Source organism: Chionomys nivalis, chromosome 17 (genome assembly GCF_950005125.1).
Source record: "Chionomys nivalis chromosome 17, mChiNiv1.1, whole genome shotgun sequence".
NCBI classification, from domain to species: Eukaryota; Metazoa; Chordata; class Mammalia; order Rodentia; family Cricetidae; genus Chionomys; species Chionomys nivalis.
Window position 1 is genome coordinate 5,696,598 of NC_080102.1, and position 26,336 is coordinate 5,722,933.

At 44.1% G+C, this 26,336-nt stretch overlaps 1 protein-coding gene across 2 annotated transcripts in view; it reads right to left on the bottom strand.

Annotated features, from left to right (window-relative positions):
• Window positions 1-23,846, bottom strand: part of Lrp12 (LDL receptor related protein 12) — a 75,024-nt gene extending 51,178 nt beyond the window's left edge. For both annotated transcript variants that reach the window (XM_057792462.1, XM_057792461.1), the window contains exon 1: window positions 23,680-23,846. In XM_057792462.1, coding sequence (XP_057648445.1) covers window positions 23,680-23,758 — 79 coding nt within the window. In that variant the 5' untranslated portion in view covers window positions 23,759-23,846. The remainder of the gene's footprint in view (window positions 1-23,679) is intronic.
• Between the last annotated feature and the right edge of the window lie 2,490 nt (window positions 23,847-26,336).

The window sequence follows — 26,336 nt, forward strand, 5'->3', positions numbered from 1 at the left end:
AATACATGTGGATAAAGTGGATGGTCAAGAGTTTAAACACTGTCAAGGTAGGGTAAACATGCTGGCTTTATTCTCAGTACATTTCTGTGATTGCCGTGTTAGAGCGTCTATTACTTTCCTAATTGGCTTGTAGAATACACAAACTTGAATGCTTTCCTAAGATAAAATTCTGTAGCTATGCAGTTCTAAGCTTTTCTTTAAGATCTCCAGTGATACCCTCTTTTATAGATGGGCTGTTTTTAAAAACTTCTTATACGTGAAAACCAACCATAGGTAGACTAGTAGGCGGCGACAGCCTTCCTATGTTTGCTGACATCACTAATAACATTTTGACATTTATACTCAACTGATGAAAGAGCCAGAAAAAGTACTGGCTTTATAATAAAAATATGTGATTTATAATATATCAGGATGCAGAAAACCTGCCTTTAAAAGAATTTTTAAAAATCAACTTTATAAATCAGTATTTTGAAGTATACTTTTTAACATTTTAAAAAACTACCAAATTATTAAAATCATCAATAACATTTATATATATTTAATTTTCCCCAACTTTAACTTAGCATTTTTTTATTTCACATTACATACATGATATTTTTCTTACCTTCATTATGTAGGAAAATGAGGACCCGTCTATGTCAACTTCTAGCCATACCCATGACACAAAGCGTAAATAGTGTGTGGTGGGTATTTGCTGTGTAACAGTCTCCTCTGAGACAGAGACATTCCATCCTGCAGGGAAGCTCTTTATGCAGGGAAGTAACCAACTCAAAACAGGTCCAGTAAGTTCCTAAAACTCACCAGAATCACTGGGCCTCTCTCTGACAAGCCAAGCTGCAAAGACTATGGCCATACTTGCTGCCAGGAGAAGCAAACCCAGCTGAGCTTTCGCACCCTCTAACTTGTTGAGCTGCCTATATACTGAACAGTGAGCTCCAGCTTCCCTGCTTTGTGAGCTGTCACTCACGCTGGGGTGAGCCTTGGTGATGGAGTCATTCTCACCCATACTCCTGTAAGCAACCCCAATAAAACTCAACTGCTGAACCAAGTTGGACTCTGGTGGTGCCCAGACTTTGTCTGTCATGGGCTCCCTCTCTAGGGTGGGAGGATCAGTGCAGTGTTTCCTCCAAAGGAGTTTTGTCACACAACAGTATCTGCACACAGAAAGCTGGTTCTCTCATTTACCAGAAGCTGTCACGCAAGCAAACGCCATGTTTAAGATTACACTGGATGCCGAGTCCTTCCTTCATCGACCATCATTCTCCTTTTCCAATCCCTTGTTTCCGCTTACATATATATGCATGTGTTTCTTGTTTGTTAATGCTTTTGCATTAAAACAAAACAGAATTTCTTTCATTTCAGAAGGCATTCCTTTTCTGTATTTTTATCTTTCCCCTTTCAGTCTAAGATTCTTTCTGTTGTACTTATTTTCTGTTGTATTTCAAAGGTCTCGAAAGGAAAACTGACAGTTACTAGTAGAGCGCCCCCTTCCGTCCTTTACTCTAGGTCTTCCCAGGTAAGCTCTCATCCCTAGCAAACCTGGGGTAGAGTTTGTCTGGCACACTCAAGATTTTGGTTTGCTTGAGTACCTTCCTACCCCTAACAAGGAGCCTCATACAAAGTTAAACAGAAAAGATCACCAACATCATACCTATACAACACCTCATCCTCAAAAACCGTGGGTTCTGAATATGGTTTCGGACAGGTGGGGAAGCACAGATGACAGGAGAGTTTCCCCACTGACTCACGGTTCCAATTCTGGACATTCAGTGCGGTCCTCTGATCTTTTAATGATGCCACACTCAAATCTAGCTCCTGTTTTCTTCACAACCACATCAATCCTGTTATTTTCTTCAAAGCTTCAACCAACTTTCTTAACTAAAACTCTGTGAATTGTTAATACTCTTGCCAACTAGTCAGGGATCTTGAGGCGTACTATACCGCTTTCCTTTTCTGGAAACTCTTTTTGATATAATTGTGGTTATGGTTTAAATGTGAAATACCCAATATGCACGTTCTGAGAACTTGGCCGCCAGCTTCTGCTGCTACTTTAAGCACATAGAGACTTTATGAGATGGGGTTGGGCTGGCGGGAGGTCACTAGAAGCGAGTCTCTGAATGTTACCACAGGTTCCTGCCTAGCTCTCTGCTTCCTGACGATGTGAAACAGCAACACCTCACACTCCAGCTGTTGCGAGCCTTCCTCATTAGGATGGACTTAAACGCTCTGAAACCAGGAGTCAAAATAAGGATCTTCCCCATTAAGTCGTTTATGTTAGGTATTGTGTCAGTGATGAGAGGCAACCAATACATTAAAAAGGGTACCGAGAACAGACTGCTGCTATAACAAACTGAAGGGTGTGGTAAGACCTTGGACCTGGTTCGTAGGAGGAATGTGGATTAAAGAAGTTTACAACACTCTAACCTCCTTCAGTGGAAAGTCAGGAAACCAGCACACACGGTGCTCATGGAGTTCCACAGTAGAAAAAGAATAGCATGAGAGCCTAACCATGCTACAATCTGGTAAAGAAGCTGGCTACATTTTGTCCATGAAGATCTGTGTGAGGCTGAATACAAGAGTAACGGGCTAATCTGCATGGCAGAGGAAATGTCAAGGCAGTAAAACGCTCGAGCTGTGGATTAGTTATTGCTTGCTGCTTTCAGCCAGTTTTACAGTGGGAAGCACAAGCCAAAAAGCAGAGCAGGATCTGTAAGACGTGCTGTTCGGGCAGGAAAGAAGAGTAAATAACTTTTAGAGCTGTTGACAAAGCAGGTTTGGAGAAAGTAGTTGACAAAAAGATACATTACAGGCACGCGACTCTGCACTGCGACATAGGGAAGTCTCCTGGATCGAGAGCCCTCCCATCAAAAACCCAAGGTGTAAAAACACAAACCCACTTGAGAGAAGAATAACTGAGAACAGCTTTGAGGGCATCTTATTGAAAAAGGACCACAGAGGGGAAGTTCTGCAGAATATTTAACTAGGCAAAGGTGTGTTGCATTTGTTTATGTTGTGGAATATTAGTTTAGCTAAGTAGGGCTGGAGAGGCGGCTCAGTGGTTAAAAACACTGGCTGTTCTTCACGAGGTCCTGAGTTCAATTCCCACAACCACATGGGGACTCACAACCATCTATAATAAGATCTAGTGCCCTCTCCTGGCCTGCAGGCATACATGCAGACAGAGCGTTCAGCCCTTAAAAAAAATACATTAACTAAGTAAAGATGTGTTACATTTGGTTCATCTTGCCTGCTGAAGGTACCTGATAGGTCTAATAAAAAGCTGAACAGTCAATAGCTAAGAAGTAGAGGGATAGGTAGGGCTGGCAGGCAGAGAGAAAAGGTAGGAGGAGGAATACAGGCTCGAGAGCGAACAAGGGAGAAAGAGAGATGTCTGGAGCCTGCCAGATGACCAGAAATAGGTTAAATTATGTTAAAGAGCTAGTGGGACAAGCCTAAGCTAAGGCCGAGCATTCGTAATTAATAGTAAGTCTCTGTGTCTTTGTTTGGGAGCTGGTTGGTGGCCCAAAGAAAATTCCAACAACACAACCACAATTCCCCCACCATAAGGCCAATTGCCCAAACACTCAGAGGCCACAGAACTCATGCTAAAACCAGGCCTGGCTATTTCTCAAGCTGGCAGCAGAGCGTGGCCTTGTTTACATGAAGCTAGTTTTGTAAAAATGCAGACTGCAGAAGGGTCACTGATGTTTACACCAAGGTTCAAGAGGAAGACCAGACAAATGTGTGGTAGGGTCAGAGAGCCCCTAAGAAGCTATGCAGAAAGCTTTAAGAGTGAACCTTAAGTTGCAAAGACCCCAGGATGTTGGAGACTCCAGTAATAGGAACTCTTGCATGGCTGAAGCCTACCTAAGAAAGAAGCCATGTCAGCTACAGGTAGCAAGGCCGTGCACAGGGGTGGGGCCACTGGAGTTCAGATGATGCTCCCATGAATCTGACATGATGGACATGGGGCATGTAGGATTTAATATTTGTCCTACTGGGTTTCAATCTTGCTTTGGTCTAGTCTTTTTCTCGCTATGCCCATTTCTCCCCTTGGAATGGGTTTACTCGGTGTCATTTTGTGTTATATTGTATATAACTTTCTTTTCATTTTACTCCTGTTCACAGCTAAAAGTTTGCCTCCAGTCTCAGAGGTATTTCAGGTTTTTAATGTTGAAACTTGCCAGGCAATGGTGGTGCACGCCTTTAACCCCAGCATTCAGGGGGCAGAGAAAGACAGATCTATGTGAGTTCAAGGCTACCCTGGTCTACAGATTGAGTTCTGGGATAGTGAGGGCTACACCGTGAAACCATCTAAGGTTTGGCATCCCTGCCAAAAACTCTCTCTTGAGTCCCGGATGACAGCCATTCCGACTGCAGTGAGTTAGAATCTCGGTGTACTTTTGATTGGTGTTTCCCTGATGGCTTAAGACGTTGGGCACTTTTTTTCTTGCATTTATTAGCTACTTGTACTGGTTCATTTAAATTCATCTGTAGTTCTGTTGACTGGATTCATTCTCTCCTCACATTCTGGATACTGACCATCTGTCAGCCGCAGCTGATGAGACCCTGTTCTTCCCCCATGTCTTTTCACTGTGTGTTTCCTTCTTACCGTGCAGATGCGGCTGAGTTCATGCAATCCGTGTCAGCTCAGTTATTTCCTGAGCTGAGGGAGTCCATCTCAGAAAGTCTGTGCTTATGTGTACCCTGGGAGCATTTCCTCTACTTGTTTCAAATCGGGTCTTGTATTAATGTCTGGGGTCCAGTTTGGGTTGACCTTTGTGCAGGGTGAGGGCTGAGAATCCAGTTTCAGCCAACATCTGGATAGTTTTCCCAGCCAGCGCCACTTACCACAGAGGCTATTTTCCCCCGTACGCCTCTGCTAAGGACCAGATGATTATCGCTACGTGTTCTGACTCTGGGTCTTCTATTCTGCTCCAATAAGTCTCCGTGTCTGGGCTGGTGCCAGCACCGTACTATAATAGCTTTACCCTCAAGACTCTGTTTTCCCTCTGTACCACTGTGCCTTAACATTACCTACAGAAAGACTGAAATTCTCTGGACCCCTTGCCCTTCCTCTTACATCTCCTGGTGAACGACACTACTATCTCCGATCTGTCCAGCCAGAACCCCCTAAGTCACTCCATCGTCTTTCAACATCTCCCGCCCACATGCAGTATATGGTAAGTTCTCTTGACTCTTCACACCCTTCTTTGTAACCCTCCTGATATTTCTTGATTTCATGCCCCTAATGCATTTCTTCCATCTTTTTTGCACTGAATATAAGCTCCACGAGGATGAAAACACTGAGCAGTGCCTGGCTCGTCTCAGATAGTGGATGAGTACTCACAAGTGTGGGGCTAGAGGAATCGGCCCATATGCTGGCTTCCTACTTTTGATCTTGCAGCTCTCTGATCCTTGGCACTGTTCTCATCCTCCCATTCTCTGAACTGCTACAAGACATTTTTTTAAAGGCACATTTCATATTAATCTTTAAAAAGTGTTTCAACTTCTTTATGCATAAGAACTTACAAGGCCCACATGATTTGGCTCGTCCCTATCCTTTAACCTTTATAGCATTAGCTTCCCTTTTCTGGTTTACCTTATACATCTGGATTCAGGGTCTGAAACCACGACATTTTCAGTGTGATGTCCCTCTGCCTGCAGCAGTCTACTGGACTGCTATCAGTGTGTTAGGCCCTGTTTCCCAGCTCAGGAAACATATGTCTGTGTTTAGGATAGGCAGGGTCTTCCTGTTTCTATAGAATATCAGATTAGTACTGACTTCTGAACATAAACCATGGCATTTATCATCTCTGGGGGTGAGCAATCAACTGCCATAATATGTATAATTAATACAGCTAATTCAATTCAGCAGAACCCTGAGTACCTTAGGCGCGCTTCTGCCACCCTTGCTGTTACCTAGAGCACCTACCCTGGTCTCCAGCAGTAAGATCTGCAAATGCTTACTGATTCAATGGCTCAAATTACCAGATTTTGAAATAAGGCATATAATACCCTCGGTATAATTAAACATTGGTTTTATGTTACACTTAGTTGTTAAGAGGGTGGACGATAAGGGAAGGAATAGGAGAGCCTGACAAGGAAGGAGGACAGAATGGGTATTCCGTAAGGCTGAATGTATGAAAACCACAGGGAAGAGAATTCAGACTGCCACCCTAATTGAAGGTTAGAGACCACTGTGTGGCAAAGACCCTGGAAGTGTAAAGCACTGCGTAACACACTTTGCATCAGTGTTTACTTGCTAGGGTGGAGCTGGAAGAAGGCACTAAGGAAAGCACATGCTGCTACCGTGTTTAATCTCCAGCGATCCTGGGTGCACCTTTAGCTTACAGACTATATCTCAATAAATATGCTCCTTCGCTTTTTCCTCCCAGTGAACAGCTAGTTTCCCATTTACCTCTAAAAAGCTTATTTCACAACTTACTCACTTTGTAAGTCTAAAACCTTTACGGGCTGGCAAGATGGCTCAGTGGGTAGAGGGACATGCAGGCAGGCCTGACAACCTGCACTCAATCCCAGGGTTCCACAAGGTGGCAGGATAGCACCAACTCATGAGAGTTAGCCTCTCAGCTCCAGCAGAGTTCTGTGGCCTGTGGATGCCTGCACTCCCACACATGTGCGTTAGCACACCCGTATACACGCACAATAAAACCCTACAGAGATACCACATGGGGATTTACTCATTGTTATGTAACTCTTAAAAATGATCCCATGTAAATGTACCTACATCAGTTGTGTACAAGTGCTTCTCCAAGTGAAAGAGAAAATACCTTACATCTATCTGTACATCTCTCTCTCTCTCTCTCTCTCTCTCTCTCTCTCTCTCTCTCTCTCTCTCTCTCTCTCTGTGTGTGTGTGTGTGTGTACTGGAGACAATACCACATGCACACACATGCACACATGGAAACCAGAGGAGCTTGGGTATCCTCAGGTACTGCTACCTTTTCACTTCTCGTTACCGGACGGGAATACACCAAGTATGTCAGGCTGGTGAGCCCCAGAGATCCACCCATGGCTTCACCTCCCTGAGGCTTGGATCACAAGTGTGCAAGGTCACACGGGGCATTTTTGTTACATGGGCTCTAGGGATCACATTTAGGTGCAAGGCAGACACGTTACCAACTGAGCTAACATCTCAGCCTTAGAAAAATGATGTTTTGCTGATTTCGATTTTGCTGATTTACTTATTATGGCAAACAACTGAAACGGGTATTGCCTCCAGTATATACAAAGAAATTAAATGTTAAGGATAATAGTAACTTGCTCACAATAACACAGCTAGAAGATACAATATCCAAGCTTAGGTCTATCTTACTACAAAAATCATGTACTACACGCTCTCATGATACCTCCTAATATACAAATGTGTCTTATGGCAGCCAATAGCATCATCATTTGTACAACACTTTCCTATGATGTATCTTTCCTTTCAAAGCCATCTTGGGAATAACTGATATGCCCCTTCTGAAGTTCAGGAGGTTCAAGTGCAGCAATTAAACGGACAACACTCATCTGTTTACTGGGGAGCAGAAGCAGGCATGAAATGCTGGCTCTGGAGTCTCCAGCACTAGAGGATGCAGATTCATTCTGGACAGATGCTTCTCTGTAAATGACATCTGGATTCAGTGGAGCAAGAGAGAATGACTATGCTCACACTAACAAAGCCAAGGGATGAAGGCATTTTCAAAGGTCAGACTGGTGCCAGTAGCTGCCAAAAGCAGGCTACCAGAAAGCCTGCCACACGTAGGGAAGTGCGTAAGTCTTGTAGGCCTGAGAGTCTTGCATTTGGCTACTGCTTTTGTTACCCTCTCCATTGTCGTGGCCTGTGTTAATAGTACACACTAAGTATGGGTCCCCAGTGTGCCTCAAAGCACGGCTCTACTTACCTATAAAGCTACTAACAAAGAAAGATCTTAAAGAGTCTTGATATCATCTACTATAACTAGGCCATAATCAGATTTGCCTGATTATCTCAGCTCTGTTTTTTGGTGTGCTCATACACAGCCTTCTGTCAAGCCTCAACGTTCTGTCTGGTTACTCTGCTCCAGTAGCTCTGAACTTGGACGGGTCAGTCTCATGTCCACTGGACTGACCAGCTGCTCGATGTCCACCTTCTGTTGCATCACTTCCTTGTTAGCTCATTTAATTCTGTCCACTTGGTTCAAGGATCAGCAAACACTCTCTGTGAAAGGAGAGCTTCAATATTTCAGGCTTTGTGGTCAAAGTCTGCTGCGAGCGCTCAGCTAAGACTGCAGCACAAAGGCAGTGGGCGATCCGCACACAAACGCGGCTGCCCTTCAGGAAAACCCTCTCCCGCTAAGGTATCTGCTTACCCTGAAACAGCGTTTCATAAAGAGAAAACACATAAATGTTTAATTCTTTTCTCACAGTGGTCTATTTCTGTCTGCCCTGGTACTCGCTCATCCGTCTGTCACAACGGGGCGTGTCTTACTGTAAGCGGACACTACTGTACAGAGGATGCGTTTCCGCACACCCGGTGTGTTCCCATCACCTGTCTTCACTGCTGGCGTGATGCTTCAGTTTTCTCACTGTCAGCCAGGGGACCTCTCAGATCAACTCATGCCTGTGTCGTTTGGACATGAACTTCTGGTCTCTGGTGGTTTCCCTGCTTTGTATGCAGGATAATCCAGCCTGCCACACTGGAACCAATCATCCATCCCATGACCCCTGAATCCTCTCAGGGACAAATCATATTTAGTGACCATAATTATGGCTCTGGCTGTGCTCACTGCTGTGGTGCTATTATTGTAATAGTTCACTGGGAAGGCATTAAAAGACTTATAGTCTTAACATCTATGAGCAAAGGCTTGATGTGCTCAAATTCTTCTAGAAAACAAATCTTGGCTGCAATTGCATAAAAAATCTTCTCTGTGGCTTACTTATGGGGCTAAAATATGATCCATTTTGAGTTTGGGGGAAAGATTAAATAAATTATATATAAAGGATTCAAAATAATAATTAGTAAAAGAGAAGCATTCAATACAAATAGGATATTATTTTTATTGAGAACTTTGAAAGTATTCCAGCCTTTGACTCAGTAATTGTACTTTTTACGGCCCAATTATAGAAACACAAAAAGCACAAAAATAACAAAAGCATCAATTATAGCATTAGTTATTAGTGTGAACAAAATTACAAATAATATGATAAATATCTAGAAAATAATTTATGGAGAGAAGATATGTCCAAGTTATGTCAAATAATACCTCAAGTATTTCTGTTAGCTAAGCATGAATGTTCATCTCATTGAGCCCTAACAAGTCTTGTTTTGTCTTTATTAATGATTCAGAACATTTGCTAGAACAGTTTGATTTTTACTTATTTGTTAAATTGGTTGGTGGTATTTTTAAATGCTTCTGAAGTTAATCTTTCTAACTTTATTAACTATCCAATTACTGTTCCTATATGTTGTCATTTGTCTATCTACTAAAGAAAAAAGAAAATTAACATTTGATGCACCAAGTATGTGTGTGAGTCACTTAATAGCCTTACAACAAACCCTGAGGGGGTAGCATAAAAATCCAATAACCGAGCATCGTGCCTCTTAGAAATTTCAATTAAGAGCAAACTGGGATAAATTCAGAAAACATTAATAATCTAGCATCTCTGGATCATCTATTAGTAGGCTCACAAGCAGATAAGTCCTAGTAATAAATTAAAATGGATAATGCAAGAAGAATTAAATCAGCTTGTTTACAAAGAGGCACTGACTGGAGGGAGGTCTCTAAGCAACACTGCAAAGCAGCAGCCTGGGCACTGCAGGGCACTGAAGGGTACTGGGTACTACTGCGCCAGTGGGCTGGTCTTGCCAGACCAGCTGTCACTGAAGCTATCAGGGTTCTCAGCTGGTGAGGCTGCTGGTGACTTCTCTTCTCCAACAGTGTATAACAACATGGTAAGCAGGGCGGTGGGGGAGCACGCCTTTAATCCCAGCACTCTGGAGGCAGAGGCAGGCGGATCTCTGAGTTCGAGGCTAGCCTGGTCTACAAGAGCTAGTTCCAAGACAGGCTCCAAAGCTACAGAGAAACCTTGTCTCAAAAAACAAAACCAAAAACCAAAAACCAAAACCAAAACCAAAAAACAACAGTGTGTAAAGAATTGTCCAGCATAGGGACGAGTCTTCCAGGTTGGTACCAGCTTGACATCTCCATGTTCTATACCTCAAGTATGTGGTGTCTTCAGTAGAAGGGTCTTACCATCGAGTTCTAGAGGATCACTAAGAACAAGAACAGCCTGTAATGTTTTGGGGATGTGTCTATGGGACCTCACTGACCAACAACTTGAAAACAATAACCCAAACGTGGCATTGGGCTTTTTATTTGATAGCCTATGGTATATGGTATATGGTATAACTGTCTGAGCACAGCCTCATCATTATAGCCACCTTTATGAATGTGTTTGTATACATTTACAGGAGCTTTATGAATGTGTTTGTATACATTTACAGGAGCTTTATGAATGTGTTTGTATACATTTACAGGAGCTTTATGAATGCGTTTGTATACACTTACAGGACCTTTATGAATGAGTTTGTATACATTTACAGGACCTTTATGAATGCGTTTGTATACATTTACAGGAGCTTCTCTTCTTCAAAGCATTAGGTAAGCTTCTTCAAAGCATTCTCTCTCTGAATCCGCAGCTAGGTAATTTGAACATTATCTAGGTTCAAATCCTAGCCTTCCTGTTTGTGATTATGTGGCCTAGGCTAAGATGACGAACTTCCTGTGCCTCGGTTTCCTTACAGATACAATGTAAATAGTAAGCATTTAAGTGGACAGAACTGTTAATAAGCAAATGATTTTGTGTTATATATTTAACCCGAATGCTAGTGTCTCCCCAAATTCTCGCTTGTTTTGTTTCTTCTAAGGGCAACTACTCCGAGAATTAGAACAGAACCACATGTTCAAGTGCCCCAGACTTCCTAACACCCCCCCCCCCCCCCGGGATTAGGATCTTAGGGTAATAACTTGAGGAGACACTGGATTCAGATTGCACAAACTGCACAGAATCATCTGCTCACTAACAGTTCTGTACAAATACCATTCTGCCTATGAGGAGGCTGAGGCCAAAACAAGGCCACAGCGAGGGAAAGGGAAGCCTGAACACTTAAAACACTATCGAGAATGGAGCCGGTAATTTAAAGCAGTTGGCGTGAGCACTATTTAGTTTATGTTGTTATCGGGACTTTTTAAAATCATTTTTGGCAAAACAGAGCAGTATAAATTTATAACATGTATTCTCCTGTCTCCATAGTAATACAATCTTTGCTACAATAATTTAAATGTAACTATAAGTAAAAATAAGGATGCTTATTTTTGCTACTTCTATTCATTTTTTTAATAACTGAAGGTTTGGTTTGCTAAAGACAATTGGTGAAAGACACAAAAACAAAAGGTCATTTAGTAGACTAGTGAAGAAATAAGACTCACTGTTTAAAGATATAGCATGATCTTGTATACAAAAATCTCAAGGAATTAAAAAAACAAGTCTATTAAAGCTAATAAGTTAGATAAAGTCAGAGAATGTATGAAAAGTATATTTGCTATGTAGTAATAATTTAAAAACCAAACAAAGATAATTCAGTTTACAAAAGCAAGGAAAACAATGTAGTAATATATTTAACAACAACAAATATGTAAAATCTATATACAAAGCATCACTAGAATAAATTGAAGACAAAAATGGGAAGAGAACGGCTGCTCAGGGGCCATCACTATAGCTGGGAGGATAGCGTCCTCAGCAAACCCGCTCTACAGTCAATGTGATCCTTAGGAAAACCCCAGCTCCCATCCCCACAATGACCAGAAACTAACAAGCTAAACCTAAAATACATATGAAAATTTAAGAAATCCAGAATCACCAAAACAACCTTGGAAAAGATGAACAATTGGAGAACTCATACTTCTTAATTTGAAAACTTACTAGGAAGGTGAGTACTGACAGCATACTGATACAGGAGTTAATTGCTAATGTGATACATTCTAGAATCCCCTGGGAGATGGGACTTTGGGCACATCTGTGAGGGTTTATCTTGACTTCATTAACTGAGATGGGGAGACTCACCTCCTGTGTGAATGTCCAATCACTGCAGGGGTGCGTTTCCCTGGCTGTGCCCTGGACTGTGGGCAGCAGGATGCACTTCTGCCTGCAGATGCAGTGTGACCACCTGCTTCAGTCTCTGCTATCTGTCACAGCTCCCCAACCAGGACACACTGTGCCCTTGGACTGAGAGATCATATAAACCCTTCTCTCTCAAGTTACACTGACAGCATGGGAAGAGAATCTGAAACGGGATGGACAGATGAAGGCAATAATGGGATTCAGATCCAGGAAGGATGCGCCCACTGTTAGGTCACATGACCTTTGGCAGAACTGTCAAGAAAATTAAAAAATTAAAAAGTCTTCTCAACAAATCGTTCTAAACAGAAAGCCACACACACAAAGGATGAGCTGACCTACCCACACCATAGTAAAAAACCAAAACCAAAAAGGCCAAAATGGACCACACAATTCCACAAAAACAACAAACAAAAGCACAGGGATGAACCATGGCCTCTGACTAGGGAAACAAAGGGGACCACAGATTGATCGTAATTGTTTAAAACTGAAAACACTTGTACGCCGAAGGGCACTTTCGTAAGTGCAAAAGGTAACCCACAGGACAGGAGAATATTTCCAAACCAGGCCCCAAAGTTTCTAACTCTCACATAACGAAAAGGAAAGTAAGCTAACTAATCAGGACTGTCACAGGATTTGAATGGACATCTCTCCAAGGGACATACAAACAAACAGCCATCAAACACAGGAAAAAACCCGAAACCCCCTCCTCATTTTAACCACAATGGCATCCACTCCACACCCACACAGAGTAGCTATGATACGAGACGGACAGCACAGCGAAGCATTGGTGAAAAGCAGAGAATGTCACACTAATGGGAAACAGCACTGCCCGTCTGGGTAAGTTTGGAGTTCTTTACAAAGGCAGACTTCCAACATGAATTACAAATTCTAAGCCCTCTTTAAACACCCAAATAAGGGAACACAGACAGCGACAAGTGCTGAAATGCCCACACCACACGAGTCACAGGACAGAGTATGTCTGGACAAACCCGGAACCAAGAAGTCAGTCACAAGAACAGCACATGCTGGATAAGCACCAGGTACGAAAGACTGTGTGTCTCAGGACTGCACTTCCATCAGACACCCAGAACAAGGCAATCTCGGGACAGGGCTGACTCCTAGCTGCCAGGGTGGCAAGGGTGCTGAAGAGGCAGTGATCACTGACAGGTATAGGGCTTTTTTTTTGTTTGTTTTTCTGGCGCTGAAGCAAGTCTTCTGAAGTTGGGCAGGGGTGATGGTTACCCTGTGAATATACTAAAAACAGCTGAATTGTACTCTAGAGGTTGAAGTTTTAAAGGTTGATGTCCACAGTAACATATTTGGAAATAAAAAGCAAATAGGCAGGCACAGTGGCTCACGCCTATGGTCCCATCACTCTGCAGGCTGAGGCAGGCAGACGGCCATGAGTTCAAAGACAGCCTGCGCTACAGTGAGTTCCACAGCAGCCTAAGCTATAGAGTGTGAGTGAAATCCTGTCTCAAACAACCAATAAAAACTGTAACACAATGACTGGATGGATTATTCGAAGAATGAAAGGCCAGTGAACTATTAAAACACTGGCCACCAGGATTATATGCGTGCATATAATCCCAGCACTCCAGAAGCAGAAACAGGAGGGCCACAAGTTCAATATTAAAACACTGGTTGCCAGGCATGGGGCTTGCATGTAATCCCAGCACTCCAGAAGCAGAATCACAAGTTCAAAGGCAGCTTGAGCCACACAGTGAGACCCTGTCTCAACTCTATACAGTTTGGAAAGATAAATACAACACTGTCTTTATTCCCAATTAAAAATAAAATGTGAAAGAAATCCCAGGAAAATATACAGAAATACCTCTTAAAACTAGTAAGTGAGCAATCACATAACATATACAAAAGAAGGTACACCTAGAAACCAAATTTAGAAAATTATCATTTTCATGTTTTCAAACTTATTTCTGTGTGTAGTCTGTGTGTGCAGGGGCTGGGGGAGGGGGAGCACATCTGTGTGGTTATTTCATGTCTGAGTGGCCAGGAAACAAATGAGCGGCCTTTGCCAACAAATACTGTATGATAAAAGAAAAAAAAAAAACTTCATCAGGATATTTCCCAGACAAAGATGAGCTACAACTTCTGGAAGGGAACAGGGATTAGAGTGTCAGGAAATCTTGACAGAGATAAAAGTAAAGGATTTTACTGACCTGCTTATAGTTAATCGTAAAGCCACAGCAATCAAGTCAGTGTGATAGGGGAAGGGATCTCACAGGACTGAGAGCTGAGAGCAGGTTCCAGGCTGACCCCAAAGAAGAGCAACTCAGTCCAGGCTGACCCTGCTATGTGGTCACTTAACCTGGTAGAAGAGCAATTCAAATGGGAAGCGTGATACTTTCAACAAGTGATAGTGAAACTATTTGCAAAAAGGAAACTTGTTTACAAACTTTACTCACAAATGATAAATCAAAATGGGTCTTAGGTCACAATGTGCAACAAGAAGGTTTTAGGAAAGAGAGAACCCTTCCTGATCTGAGCTGGGTAAAGGGAATTATAACCAAACCTAATTCATAAGATAAAATACCGAGAAGCTCAACTTCGTAAGATGTCAAACTTTTGCTTTGTCCATGACAGTTCTAGAAGACAAGCTATAGATGCGGAGGAAAATAACACACAAGACCCCTAAAAGCTCAACAGTAAAATGAAAAATGATTGGAAATGCATGAACTGATGACTTCATTCAATACAGCAGAACAGCACGTGAAAAAGATGCTCAACATGATTGGCCACTTAACACCGCAAAATCAAACAGGAGGGTCTGCTACGGAAGCTTCAGAGGGACAAAAAAAAAAAAAGATACCAAGATCTGGGCTTGGTGAAGCCCCACAGCAATGCAACCCTTACACGCAGCTGGTCCAGGCAAACTGCTAAGCTCGGTGAAAGACGGCTCGGTACTTACTCCTAATTATGAACACATGTATGAAACTTGAGACACAGGAACCACACCCCTAAATATTCACTCTAGGGAAATTAAAGTTCATGTCAAAAGAAAACCTATACGTGAATGTTTAATATCACAACAGATTTAGACCAGACCAAACTGGAAGTAATTCAAGCGAACTGACCAAAGCTGAGGTAGAGCTAACTCCCTACTTAGATGAGGGATTTTCCTGTGTGTGTTTGGTTTCTGACAGGCTGTCAGGCTGGCCTTGAACTCCTGGGTTCCTGCCTCCACCCCTTATGTGTTAGGAATACAGGTCTGTGCCACCACAGTTGGCTAGATTAGAGATTAAACTAATAAAGTAAAGCCAGGCCACATCCTGAATTCCAGTTCCAAGTCCCTCTAGCACATCCACACGTAAGCACAGCAGGCCGACTGCAGCTCACAATGTAGTACATTTTTAATGTAATTAGAAGAGTTTAAAGGTCCCTAGCACAAAAAAAGTGAGAAGGAATGCTAACTGCTCAGACTTGATCATTACACATGGTATAAATATGCACGTGTGTGTGCATATATATCCGATTATGATGCTACACTCCATACATATGTACAGTGTATGTCAATATAATTTAAAAAACCACTCAGCCCCTTGCTACAATTTGGTAGAAAAGTGATGTGGGGCTAAGTTTACTTAACGAGGCAATCTTATCTGTACGCATTATGCTTGCCCTGTGGCCTATAACGATAGCCAACTATTTTAGCTGGTACTCAGAGAAGTTCAATAGCAGCGCTGAGAAGAAAACCGGCTATTTTATACTTTAACCCGTTATTCTGTATCCAGTCTATGAAACAGGTACACTGTGCCTGAATGTGATCTAAGAGACCTCGATCCCTGACTTAAGCTCAGTTCACATTTCTTGTTCTGGTAACACCCCCTCCCCCACGTGCCTCCCTCCCAACTTCTGCCTTTCGGTCTGGGCTTCAGCTCTCTTGAGGCAACCCCATTTCCTCCAAGACCTAGTCCCAACAGGAATCTGCTACTTCCTACTGGCTCCTCTCTAGTATGTTGTTCAGTAGAATAAAGTTTAATCACAGTGAGAACGGCAGCATTCCTTTCAGCCGTTCTCATTCAGACAGAACCATTCGTTTCTGCTCTTACCACAGGACCTATACTGCTCATAAACACAACTCGCTCTCCAAACCTGAGAAGGCAAAACAACCGCAGCTCAAACACTGAAGAAACTTCCGTGCTGCTCCGTCCACTAATGTCAACACTGAAAAGAACGGATGAGCAGATGTGAAAATCAGGCAGGGAGGGGGACACGTTAGGTTGCAAGTGTGCAAGGAAGCAAGGAAGGAAGAAAGCAAAGGGTGGCTGTAAACTGATCTTACAAATGCGAAGTCTAATAAATATTAGTAAACATATTTCAGCACAAAATAATGTCATTACCAATTTGCTATGGCACTCTCATGAATGTGTAAATACTTCAACATCAGAAATACCACGAATATAATTTGCTTTAGTTATGGGTAAATGAATTCATTTATTCAGCAAGTATTGTCTGCTATTAAACCAAGTGTGTTTCACACACCACTAGAGCTCCACCGCAATTTGCACAAAAGTAAAACAACTCCAGTCTTCTCACTTTTTTGTTGTAGAAAATGTGTCCTTTAGCGAATTTTTATTTATCAATGTATGCATGGTAACATGTTTCTTACTGCCATTTTAAATAGACTCATATTAACAACATTTTAATTTCTATTGTGGGCTTAGACAAGCATGTAGCCCCAATTCAAAAATATCCTTTGGATTCCCAAACAAGTGACTCTTGAGACTTCCAAGCTGAGAACTGCTGCCCACACTGCCCCCCTGTTCCCCTCGTCTTTCCACTGGGGATGTAAGGATGAGTTGTTTGCAGTCTGGGACTACAAGAGACAAGGATGCCATGGCCCCTCGCATGTGCCTTTTGGCACACATTATGCACTTGTGTTGAGTTTTATAGCAATAGTAAAGCTCCCGGGTCACTGGTCTACTCCACTTGAACAGACACTTTTTCAAGTGGCTAGTGAGCATTTTAAACATGGTGAGTTGAACTGAAATCAGTCTGAAGTATAAAATTTACGCTGTATTTGAAGACTGAACAAAGAAACATAACATAGAGTATCTCATTAATAATTATTTCCTATTGGTTTTATGTACAAGCAATATGTTTTAGGCATGCTGGATTAAATATATTAACATTAACTTTGTTCTCTTCTTTTTAAGCATGGCTAATGGTGAGTATATTGCGTGCATATGTACATACATGCTTTATATTGCAGGCCTATGTATTCCAGATGTGTATAACAGTTTTTGAGAAGCCAAGAAAGACTCTCACGGGAGCAGCTTCTAAGGGAAAGCTGAAAGAGAAGCAAGAGGCAGCCGAGTGCAGAGAGCGGACAAGCAAACAGAAGAGTGTGTGCAAGAGCCAGGAGATAAATATACACACGGCAAGAACTCAGCACAGGAAGGGCAGGGGTGAGAGATGCTGCTACACCCCTCCCAGTTTCTTTATGAGTATGTAGGTATGGATGTGTGCATATGTTCATGTGTGTTCCGCCCCAGCATACATGCAGAAGTCAGAGGACAACGTGTGGGGACTGATTCTCTTCTTCCATCATGTGGCTCTTGGAGACTGAGCTCAGGTTTGGTGGCAATGCCTTCACCAGCCAAACTACCCCACTGCCCCTGCTGCTAGATTTGATGCAGGAAAGTTACATAAACAAACCTGCATTTATTTCAGACAAGGCATCAGGACTTGCGTGTGGCATAACTGAATCAATGTGGGATGGCGGGCAGCTAGTGTAAAGATGTAAAGAGAATATCACTACCATTAAGAATAGAGCGACGGCCTCTCCACATAGAGAGCAGAAGTGGAGCAGGAAGAACTGGAGCAAATGACTAATCCTAGCTTGTCTGGGGTCGCTTCACACCGACTACAGCAGTCGTGGCACTTTGTATGTGTGTATAAAGCTTTATATTCTATTTGTGAAAAGGTTTTGGTGTCATGAGAACAAGAAACAAAACCATCTGAATCATACTTCAGAGTGCATCAGGTATATGCACTCATTCTGCATCTTCCTCGTATCTGAAAGGCTCAAGCGCCAACTGCTGAACACTCCACTGTGCTCACTTAACTCCAACACTGAAAGTCGGTGGCATTTTTAGTTTTCTAAAAACTGGAATGTTTAAGTGAATCAAAAGAGGTAGTAGGTTGGACTCCTTCAATAGTGAGAGCATCAGTCTAAAACAATTTGACTTCGTCATACTGAGTCTAGGCAGGGCAGTGAGTTGTCAAATATCTAAGAAGAAAACCGGAGACCTGTTCTGTCAGCTTCATTTATGTTGACGTTCTACAACCTGTTAAAACTCCATCTTCTATAAGTAAGATACAGGATCCGGTAAAAAGGTGAGAGGTCACTTTATTCTCAATTTCTTATGAAATTCACCAATCTGCTAATATAGTCTTGCCTCTTCCAATGACATAAAACAATTTCTATTGATCTCTTGCTTTTTAAATTTGGGCAAAACGATACTTGAAATCTAGCTTCCATACTATCCTTGGATTCTTGCCTGAAATACTCCTAAGACTGATAAAGTTATGCTCTGCACTGAGTGAGGAAAAAGAGCTCGAGAGCTGAGTGTTCCACGAGACCCGTGGTCCAGCGCCTCAGATGCTCCTGTCGTTTGTGTAATGACATCCCAGTGCCCTCCTAGTAGGAGGCATGGACAGCATCACCGCACACTGAGTGTCCTTCCTAGAAGTGAAGAGGTTAGTGCTAGTTCAAGTCTTGAACACAGAACCACCTTCACTATTTATAGAGACAGCAGCAAGAGCAGATTAATGCTCACTTTACCATGTCAAAGTCAAAGCATTTTCAATTTGCTTAAATGTACACAAATCTCATCTGCAGCCCTCTCCTGTTTAACTTCATTCTTTAGTTAATATTGCTAACGATAGTTTTTAAGAAAAACCATCAATTAAGTAAAAAAGAAAAAAAACCACCTGAGACCAGAAACAGTCATTCCCTTTATTTCTCCATAAACGTTAGACTTTCTGTTCTGAAAAGAAGAAGTCTTGGCCCAGGCAGGCAGCTCACATTTGTACTCAGCACTGAGGAGTTTGGAGCAGGAGGATGGCTGTGAGTTTGAGGACAGCCTGGGCTACAGAGCGAGACCCTGGCTTTAAAATATTTAAGGTTTAACGTTCTTCTAACTGCTGCTCACTTTCAGCTGAAAGCCCCTTTTCCGTGGAGATGATACTCTCTAGGAACCTTCTAGGCCATTTCCTGCACATCACTCAAATCTCTTCCACGCTCCTCTCGGAACGGGGACAGCCACCCCTCTGAATGAACGGGGACAGCTACCCCTCTGAATGAACGGGGACAGCTACCCCTCTCAAGGTTGCCATTCAGCACAACCACCTACAATTGTGTGGACTGCGACACCCATCTTCACAGTCTCCCTAGGACATAGGCGTAATTTAGACTCTGAAGTCAAGGAAGGGTTTATATTAAGCAATTAATTCAGTTTTATTCAACATATTTTATGTAATCAAGCTTGACTTCCTCAGAAGTAATTGGTATCAGCTTACATTTCCCCCTTCTGTTCCAGTTATTTCTACCACTTTTCTAAAATTGGAACTTCTAGTCTATCCTTAAATTGGAAAATTTTTTAGTACTGCTCACTGTTCCATGGGAAAAGCTTCACCCGTTAAATATAAAAGAGAGAGTAAGAAGAATGGTATACCCTTCCACAACATCTCCAACAGCAGGTCCACAACAAAGACTCCTGGCTGCAATCAAAAGCTGACAGCTCAGATATGAATGCTATCACAGGTCAGCCAAGATCCATCCGTCAGGATGAGTTTTTACGGCCGCTCAATGCTTTAGCAGGAAGTTAGCAAAAACTAATGATCTGTAACCCTTCGAAGCAATTCATAAAACGAAGGATGAGCAAAACAAATGTCTAAATTACAAGCTAAGGCTTCACCTAGGGCAGTGCTCATCAAATGAAACCACGGGCCCAAAACAAGCCCAAAGAAGGAAAAGCAGGAAAGGGGAGAATGAATAACAGACAGTATGTCTGAGCGTATCACAAGCCGACGGGTGTCATCTTAAGAACTGTTTCTTTTTCCAGATCTATCTAGAAAACCATGTAAAATTTACACCTAGGGTTCTATTTGAGTGGCGGCTGGCAAACCCTGATTGAGGATGCAGGCAGCAAAGACAGAGCAGAGGTGCTGCTACTGTGGCTGAACTGGTCTGGGAAATAAACAAGACTAAGGTCTAACGACCGGAAGAGAGAGATTTTCAGAACTTCCACAGTGGGGCAAGGTGGGCAGCCTGGGATGAGAAGCTGAGCAGGACATCCCCCTGGCAGTGGGCAAGGTTAACCCAGCTAAGCTCCGGGAAGGAGTAATGTTCTTACTCCTTCAAGCTTCTAATCGGCAGCTGTCAACGTTTACTTCCTCCTGCTCTCCTGTATAGTCAAAGCTCTGCAGACGAACAACCGGAAGGTGATCACTGGTCCTAGGACAATTGCCTCAGAAAACACTAACTGTAGTTGGCAGTTATACTTTTACACAACTAAAAGTTCAAATAAGACCTTGGCATCTAGAAAGATAACCTGCAGCTATAATAGTCACATATCATAGTTCGCCAAGAAATAAAAGGTCATGTAAAGAATATAAATACCAAGTGAGGATTTTTAAAGCTACATGAAATGTTTTAAAGGTTCATATTTTGATTAATAGCCAAGAGTAACCTAAAACATCAACTCAACAAGCCAGCAAATAAAATAGTGTTGGAATTCCTAAATATAGGCTCAAAAACCTTTCCTTACCAGGTCTATGTCAAGGTATTCAGAATACTGACTTGCTTTAACATAACTAATTTTATTTATTCATTCCTTTACCTATATAAGCATGAATGAGGGCATGTGTGCCACCATGTATGTTGGTAGAGGCCAGAGGACAGCTTTGTGAAGGTGGTTCTCACCTTCCATCTATGTGGGCTCTAGCGATTGAATTCAAGTCATCAGACTTTGCAGCAAACACCTTTTACCTACGGAGCTATCACAAGAGATTTTTATTATGGAAGCCACATTTGTGTGTGTGTGTGTACATATGTGCATGCACACGTGTAGGTATATATGGAGGTCAGAGGTCAGGTGTCCCTTGTTAGGTGCTGTCCATCTATCCCACACAAAGTTATCTCGGGTCAGGAGCTTGCCAAGATGGTTAGGCTGGCTGGCTGGCTGGCTAATGATTCCCAGAGAATCTATTGGCTGTCTCAGCCATCCCTAGTGCATGACATTCTGCCCAACTTTTTACGTGGGTTTAGGGATGGAATTTAGGTCTTCAGGCACTTTACTGAGACATCTCCCAAATAGTTCACTATACTATCACACAGTCCACTTACCCGAACACCGCTATTCCAAGCTGAGTACGTATTTTACTTGTCACTACAGTTAATTATTCTTGCCATTAATATAAACCCAAACCTGAATGGAGACAGACAGACAGACAGACACACACACACACACACACACACTACAGAGAATGCCCCTAGCTCCAGAGTGAAGAGTTCCTTTTAGCTCTACCAACATAGTTCAATGTTTTGTCTACCTCACTGACTCCTATTTTCTTATTATTTGAAACTCGAGTGGCTGGAGACATGGACCTTAATTACTGGTTAGTTTTATAAATATGATCCTGCGAGGCTGGAAAAAGGACTTCTGGTCTCTGCCTTCAATTCCCCCACAGAACACAAACACCCAAAAGATAACCCTTTGGAAAGTACCTACCAGAAGGCCACTTTGTGTACTGGAATAAAAAAATACACCAAGGCCAATACTGCTTTACAGCCTCCTCTTTTCCTCTACAGGGAAAAGATTTTTCGTTCAAATATTAATGGTACGTGTTTTTAATCAAAGACTTCACTTACTGACCTCGTCTGATCAGACACCACATACACTCAATTCTGATTACATTGCAACGCTTACACAACTGGACACCCCTAATCACTCTAGATTAAAGATTCTGCTCGCTTCCCCTTTCTCCAGGGCCATTCTACCAAACCTAGAGCACAACTGTACTCACCTCCAGGCTAGAAGAAACAATGTAATAGCTTATTGATCATTGACGTAGACCCAAACCCACAAGTCATCAGCCAAGTGGGGACGGAGCTAACAATGAAAATGCACTGAGTTTTCTGGTCCCACACAAACACATCACTGACAGTTACTACATCAGATGTGGATGAATCCATCCTCCTGCCCAGAACAAAATTAACAAACTATTCAGAAAAGGGAGCAATATCCTGAATTATATTGAAAAGACTACTATTTCTTGGCTGCCAGTAAATGGCAATTTACATCCATTATATTTTTCATGTAATACGAATTTTCAGGTGAGGAAAGTTACCATCATATTCAATTCTACAGACAAACGCTTTCAAAAGAGATGCTACCATATGCTGGGGAATTATATGTTGACAGAAACCACCACCATTATACTACCGAACCAGTATTTATGGCAATTGACTTGGACTTTTTGTAAGTAAAATTTACTGGGGGGGGGGTAGCTTCTAAGTGTTTTTCTGGAGAAATCTGAGCAATGCTCCAAAATGGAAATATTAACCGTGTTCCCTGCAATACCCATTCAAAGAGTTAACTAATGAGAACTAAGAATAGTGAAGTCAGACCTGAGCCCAAGCTCAGGACTCTAGTGATGAACACTGCTCTAGTTCACACAAAGCACAGTTCCCACATCCCATCAGCCTTCTGCTAGCCTTAGAGACTGGTATCCCTAGCGGAGCACCGACTGGCATCAGGCAACAGTGACAAGTAGGGGAGGGAGGGCACGGATGGAATGACAAGCGAACAGGGAGTCAGGGCAGACTTGTACGCCCCAATAGCATAAGACTGAGGTGGGGCTGGAAACTATTTTCTGGCCTTCTCTGGCGTGCAGCTACTGGGGAATAACAAGATCCTACACGCCCGGAGTCCACAGAGCCCGGGGCACCGAGGTGGAGGGGTGGGAAGGAAGAAAGCGAGGTGCTTTTTCAGGGAGTGAGGACCGAGAGGAGAGAGAGGAGAGAGAGGCAATTTCACCGAGAAGAGAACTTCCTGCCTCGGGAAGGATCGAAGGTGGTGGCGGCAGGACCGTCCCGGAGGCGACCTCCCCTTCGTAGTCTCACGGTCACATCTTTGTGCGAGACGACTGTGCAGCCGGCGCCGGGCGAGCGCTAGAGATAGAGGAGCGAGCCGCCCGCCAGGGCCCTCGCGCCGGGCAGTCCGCCCGCACGTCGTCGTTCTGCAGGGACCCCTGGCCCCGACCGGCCCGCCTCCCTCGCCCGGAGGGGTCGGCGGCGGCGAACGGACCCAAGCATCCCCGAGAGCAGACAACCCTCCCCGCACACCCCGCGTGGGTCTTTGTCCCGCCGGCGGCCGGGGTCTCCTCGGGTCGCCCAGGCAAAGCCCGTCCTGGAGGCCTGCTGGCCCCCGGGGTCGCCCCAGCTTTGTTCGGTCAGCGGGGCGCGGGGAGGCGGACACTTACCGTACACCCCAGTGAGGAAAAGCAAGAGCCACGCCGACCCCCGCCGCGGAGACTCTTTTGTGCTCCAGCGACGGGCCATACCCACGGCAGATGGAGGGAGTGAGGAGATGGAGGAGGAGGAGGAGAGGAGGAGGAGGAGCTGGGGCCAGACGCCGCCGCCGCCGAGCCCCTGGCTGATCCCTGCGCGCTCCGCGGCGGCGGGGGGGGGGGGGGGAGGAGGGGCGGGGCCGTCCGCGCGCGCTCCCTCCCGCGAGCCCCAGGCGAGCCGGCTTTCCCGGGGGGGGGGTGGAAGGGGAGGGACACAAGGACGCGCGGCGCGGGCGCGCGGTCGGCACGAGGCGACAGGGCCGGCGAATGCGGGGTTCGGGCCTCGCCGGCGGCCCCCCCCCCCCCCCAGACTGAGAGCGCAAGCCGCTGGCCCCCTGCGCTCATCCGTGCACTCGGCAATCCCCTGGCCCGCCTGCCTCGGTGCCCGCCCCGCGCTCCGCTGGACTCATGAGCTCGCGCCGCTCAACCCCGGCGCCTGGAGCCGGAGCAGCGAGGCAGTGCCAATCGATGTGCGAGCGCCGCGAACTCTGGACGCTCGAGTCCCGGGCTCCCGAGCCACGATGGGGGGGGGGGGGGGTGTGTGTGTGGAGGATTTGGGCGGGGAGTCCTCTGATGGATGAAGCTTCTCAGTCCCGGACCTTGGTATTGGGGTCCACCCGGGAGATCCTTGAGGTTGATGGTGGCCCACTCGTGAGGGGAGAGTGGGCGGTCGGAGCTGTGAACTTGGAAGTTCCTGACCGTGACTCCCCCCACCCCCCTCCCCGACACACACACCCCATAAGCTCCACTTGGAATCGACCCTGCACCAGCGCGTGGGTCCGCGTGATCAGCCCGATCCTGGACTAGAGGTTCTGGGGGACATCCCGCTGGGCTGCGGGTCCTGCGCTTCTAATCTGGCGGTGAAGCAGCGGGGTGTCCCTTGGTCACTGGTGAGATGGGGTGGCCGCTGGACAGGTATGCCTGAAGTGGACCTGGGGTCGGGGCGTGGAAAGAGGGATGGCCCTGAGTTCTCCCAAGCCTCTTCCCATCTCCTGACAGGGATGACTGTGACGCTTCTCTCTGTCTGTAGCGACTGACATTGGCACACCGGACCTTCCACCGTTTACCAGGCACCATCCGCTATTCGCTCGAAGATCCACAGTGTTCTATCTATACTGTACCCTGGGATTCTTGATCCCTGACAACCTCGTGAGATAAATATTATCCACGTTTTAGATAAGCTAATGAGACTTGTTGAAGTTAAATTGTCCCGAACGAGGTATCAAATTGCCAATAAACTTTTTGTTTCCCAATTCCAAAGTCAAGACCCTTCTACAGTAACAGGAAAATCAAGCAAGATGTTTAGTGACTACCGGTTATTGTTAAATTTTAGTATATGCCTTGGGGGGAACACATTAGGCTTTTTTTCCTGTATCTCTTGCGGATTTGACCTTTTAATAACCCCCGAAATTGTGTTACAGAAGATAAAAACTCTATTGACAGGTATTACAAAAGTTTACGAATCTTTTACAAAGTGGCAACAAGCAAACAAAAGCCATGAACTCTGGGCATTTTGTTCCATTCTTTCTGATGAGAATGCACCAGCTTTGGTGCTCTTGAGTCTGCCATCTGCAGATAGCGTTCCTTGTTTTATGTTATACTACACTCTGATTGCTTGTTTTTCCCGAGTTCTTTCTGCAAATTGAGTTGCCACAGTAGCTGTGTTTGGGTCAGGTCACAAGCAGAGGTACAAAGTAGACTGGATTGGGTCCATCTCTCCCTCCCCCTATCACTTTTAGTACCATTCAAGGAACTCTTGTCCCAAGAGAAGATACATGGTGCCCACATAGGACCCCGACTATCCATCTGTGCCTCTCCATCTACACCTGCTGGGCCGTGTCTTAGACTTGTCAAATGAACAAGCTTTTTGTTATCCAAGCCCCTTTAATGTTCTTAAATCTTAGTGAGGACTCCAAGGAGCTTCTACTTAGAAATTAAAATGAGAGTTCTATCTTTAATTCTTTTAAGATGAAACATACAAGTCTATATTAGTGTCCTCAAAGCAAATAGAAAGGCTCCATCATTTCTGTCTTTGCAGATCTCCTTTATGTCTGCCTGGAAACATCTGGATTCTCATATCTGCTTCTGCGTCCAATCTGTTGCAATCTGTTGTTTTGGTTGAAGTATTCTGAGAAACCCAGACAGAGATCTGCAAATTGAAAAAGAAAGGATCTCATATACTTCCTTGAAATAGTCGCAAGGACATCCCCCACCAAATACAGGCTAGGCACCTCCAGTCTGAAGCCCTGGAGTGATCCAAAGCACTGAGCAATGAAACTCAAAGACGAAAGAGCAAACCCATAACAGCAAAACTCCCAAGAATGTGAGCTCCCACGCATTTCCGATGAAAGAACACGCGGTTTGTGAAAGTTTAAAGACGATCACTCCAGCTGTCTGTCTTAGAGGAGTCAAAGAAAAGGACCCAGAAGGATGTGTACGAGGGAACAATCCTCCTTATGCAAAATAATTCTAGTAGAATCTTGGGTGTTGTTAAACAACATCTCACATTCTCCCTGTTAAAACGGAAGTGGAATGTGGCTTCTTCGATTACATACCACCAGTGAAATACT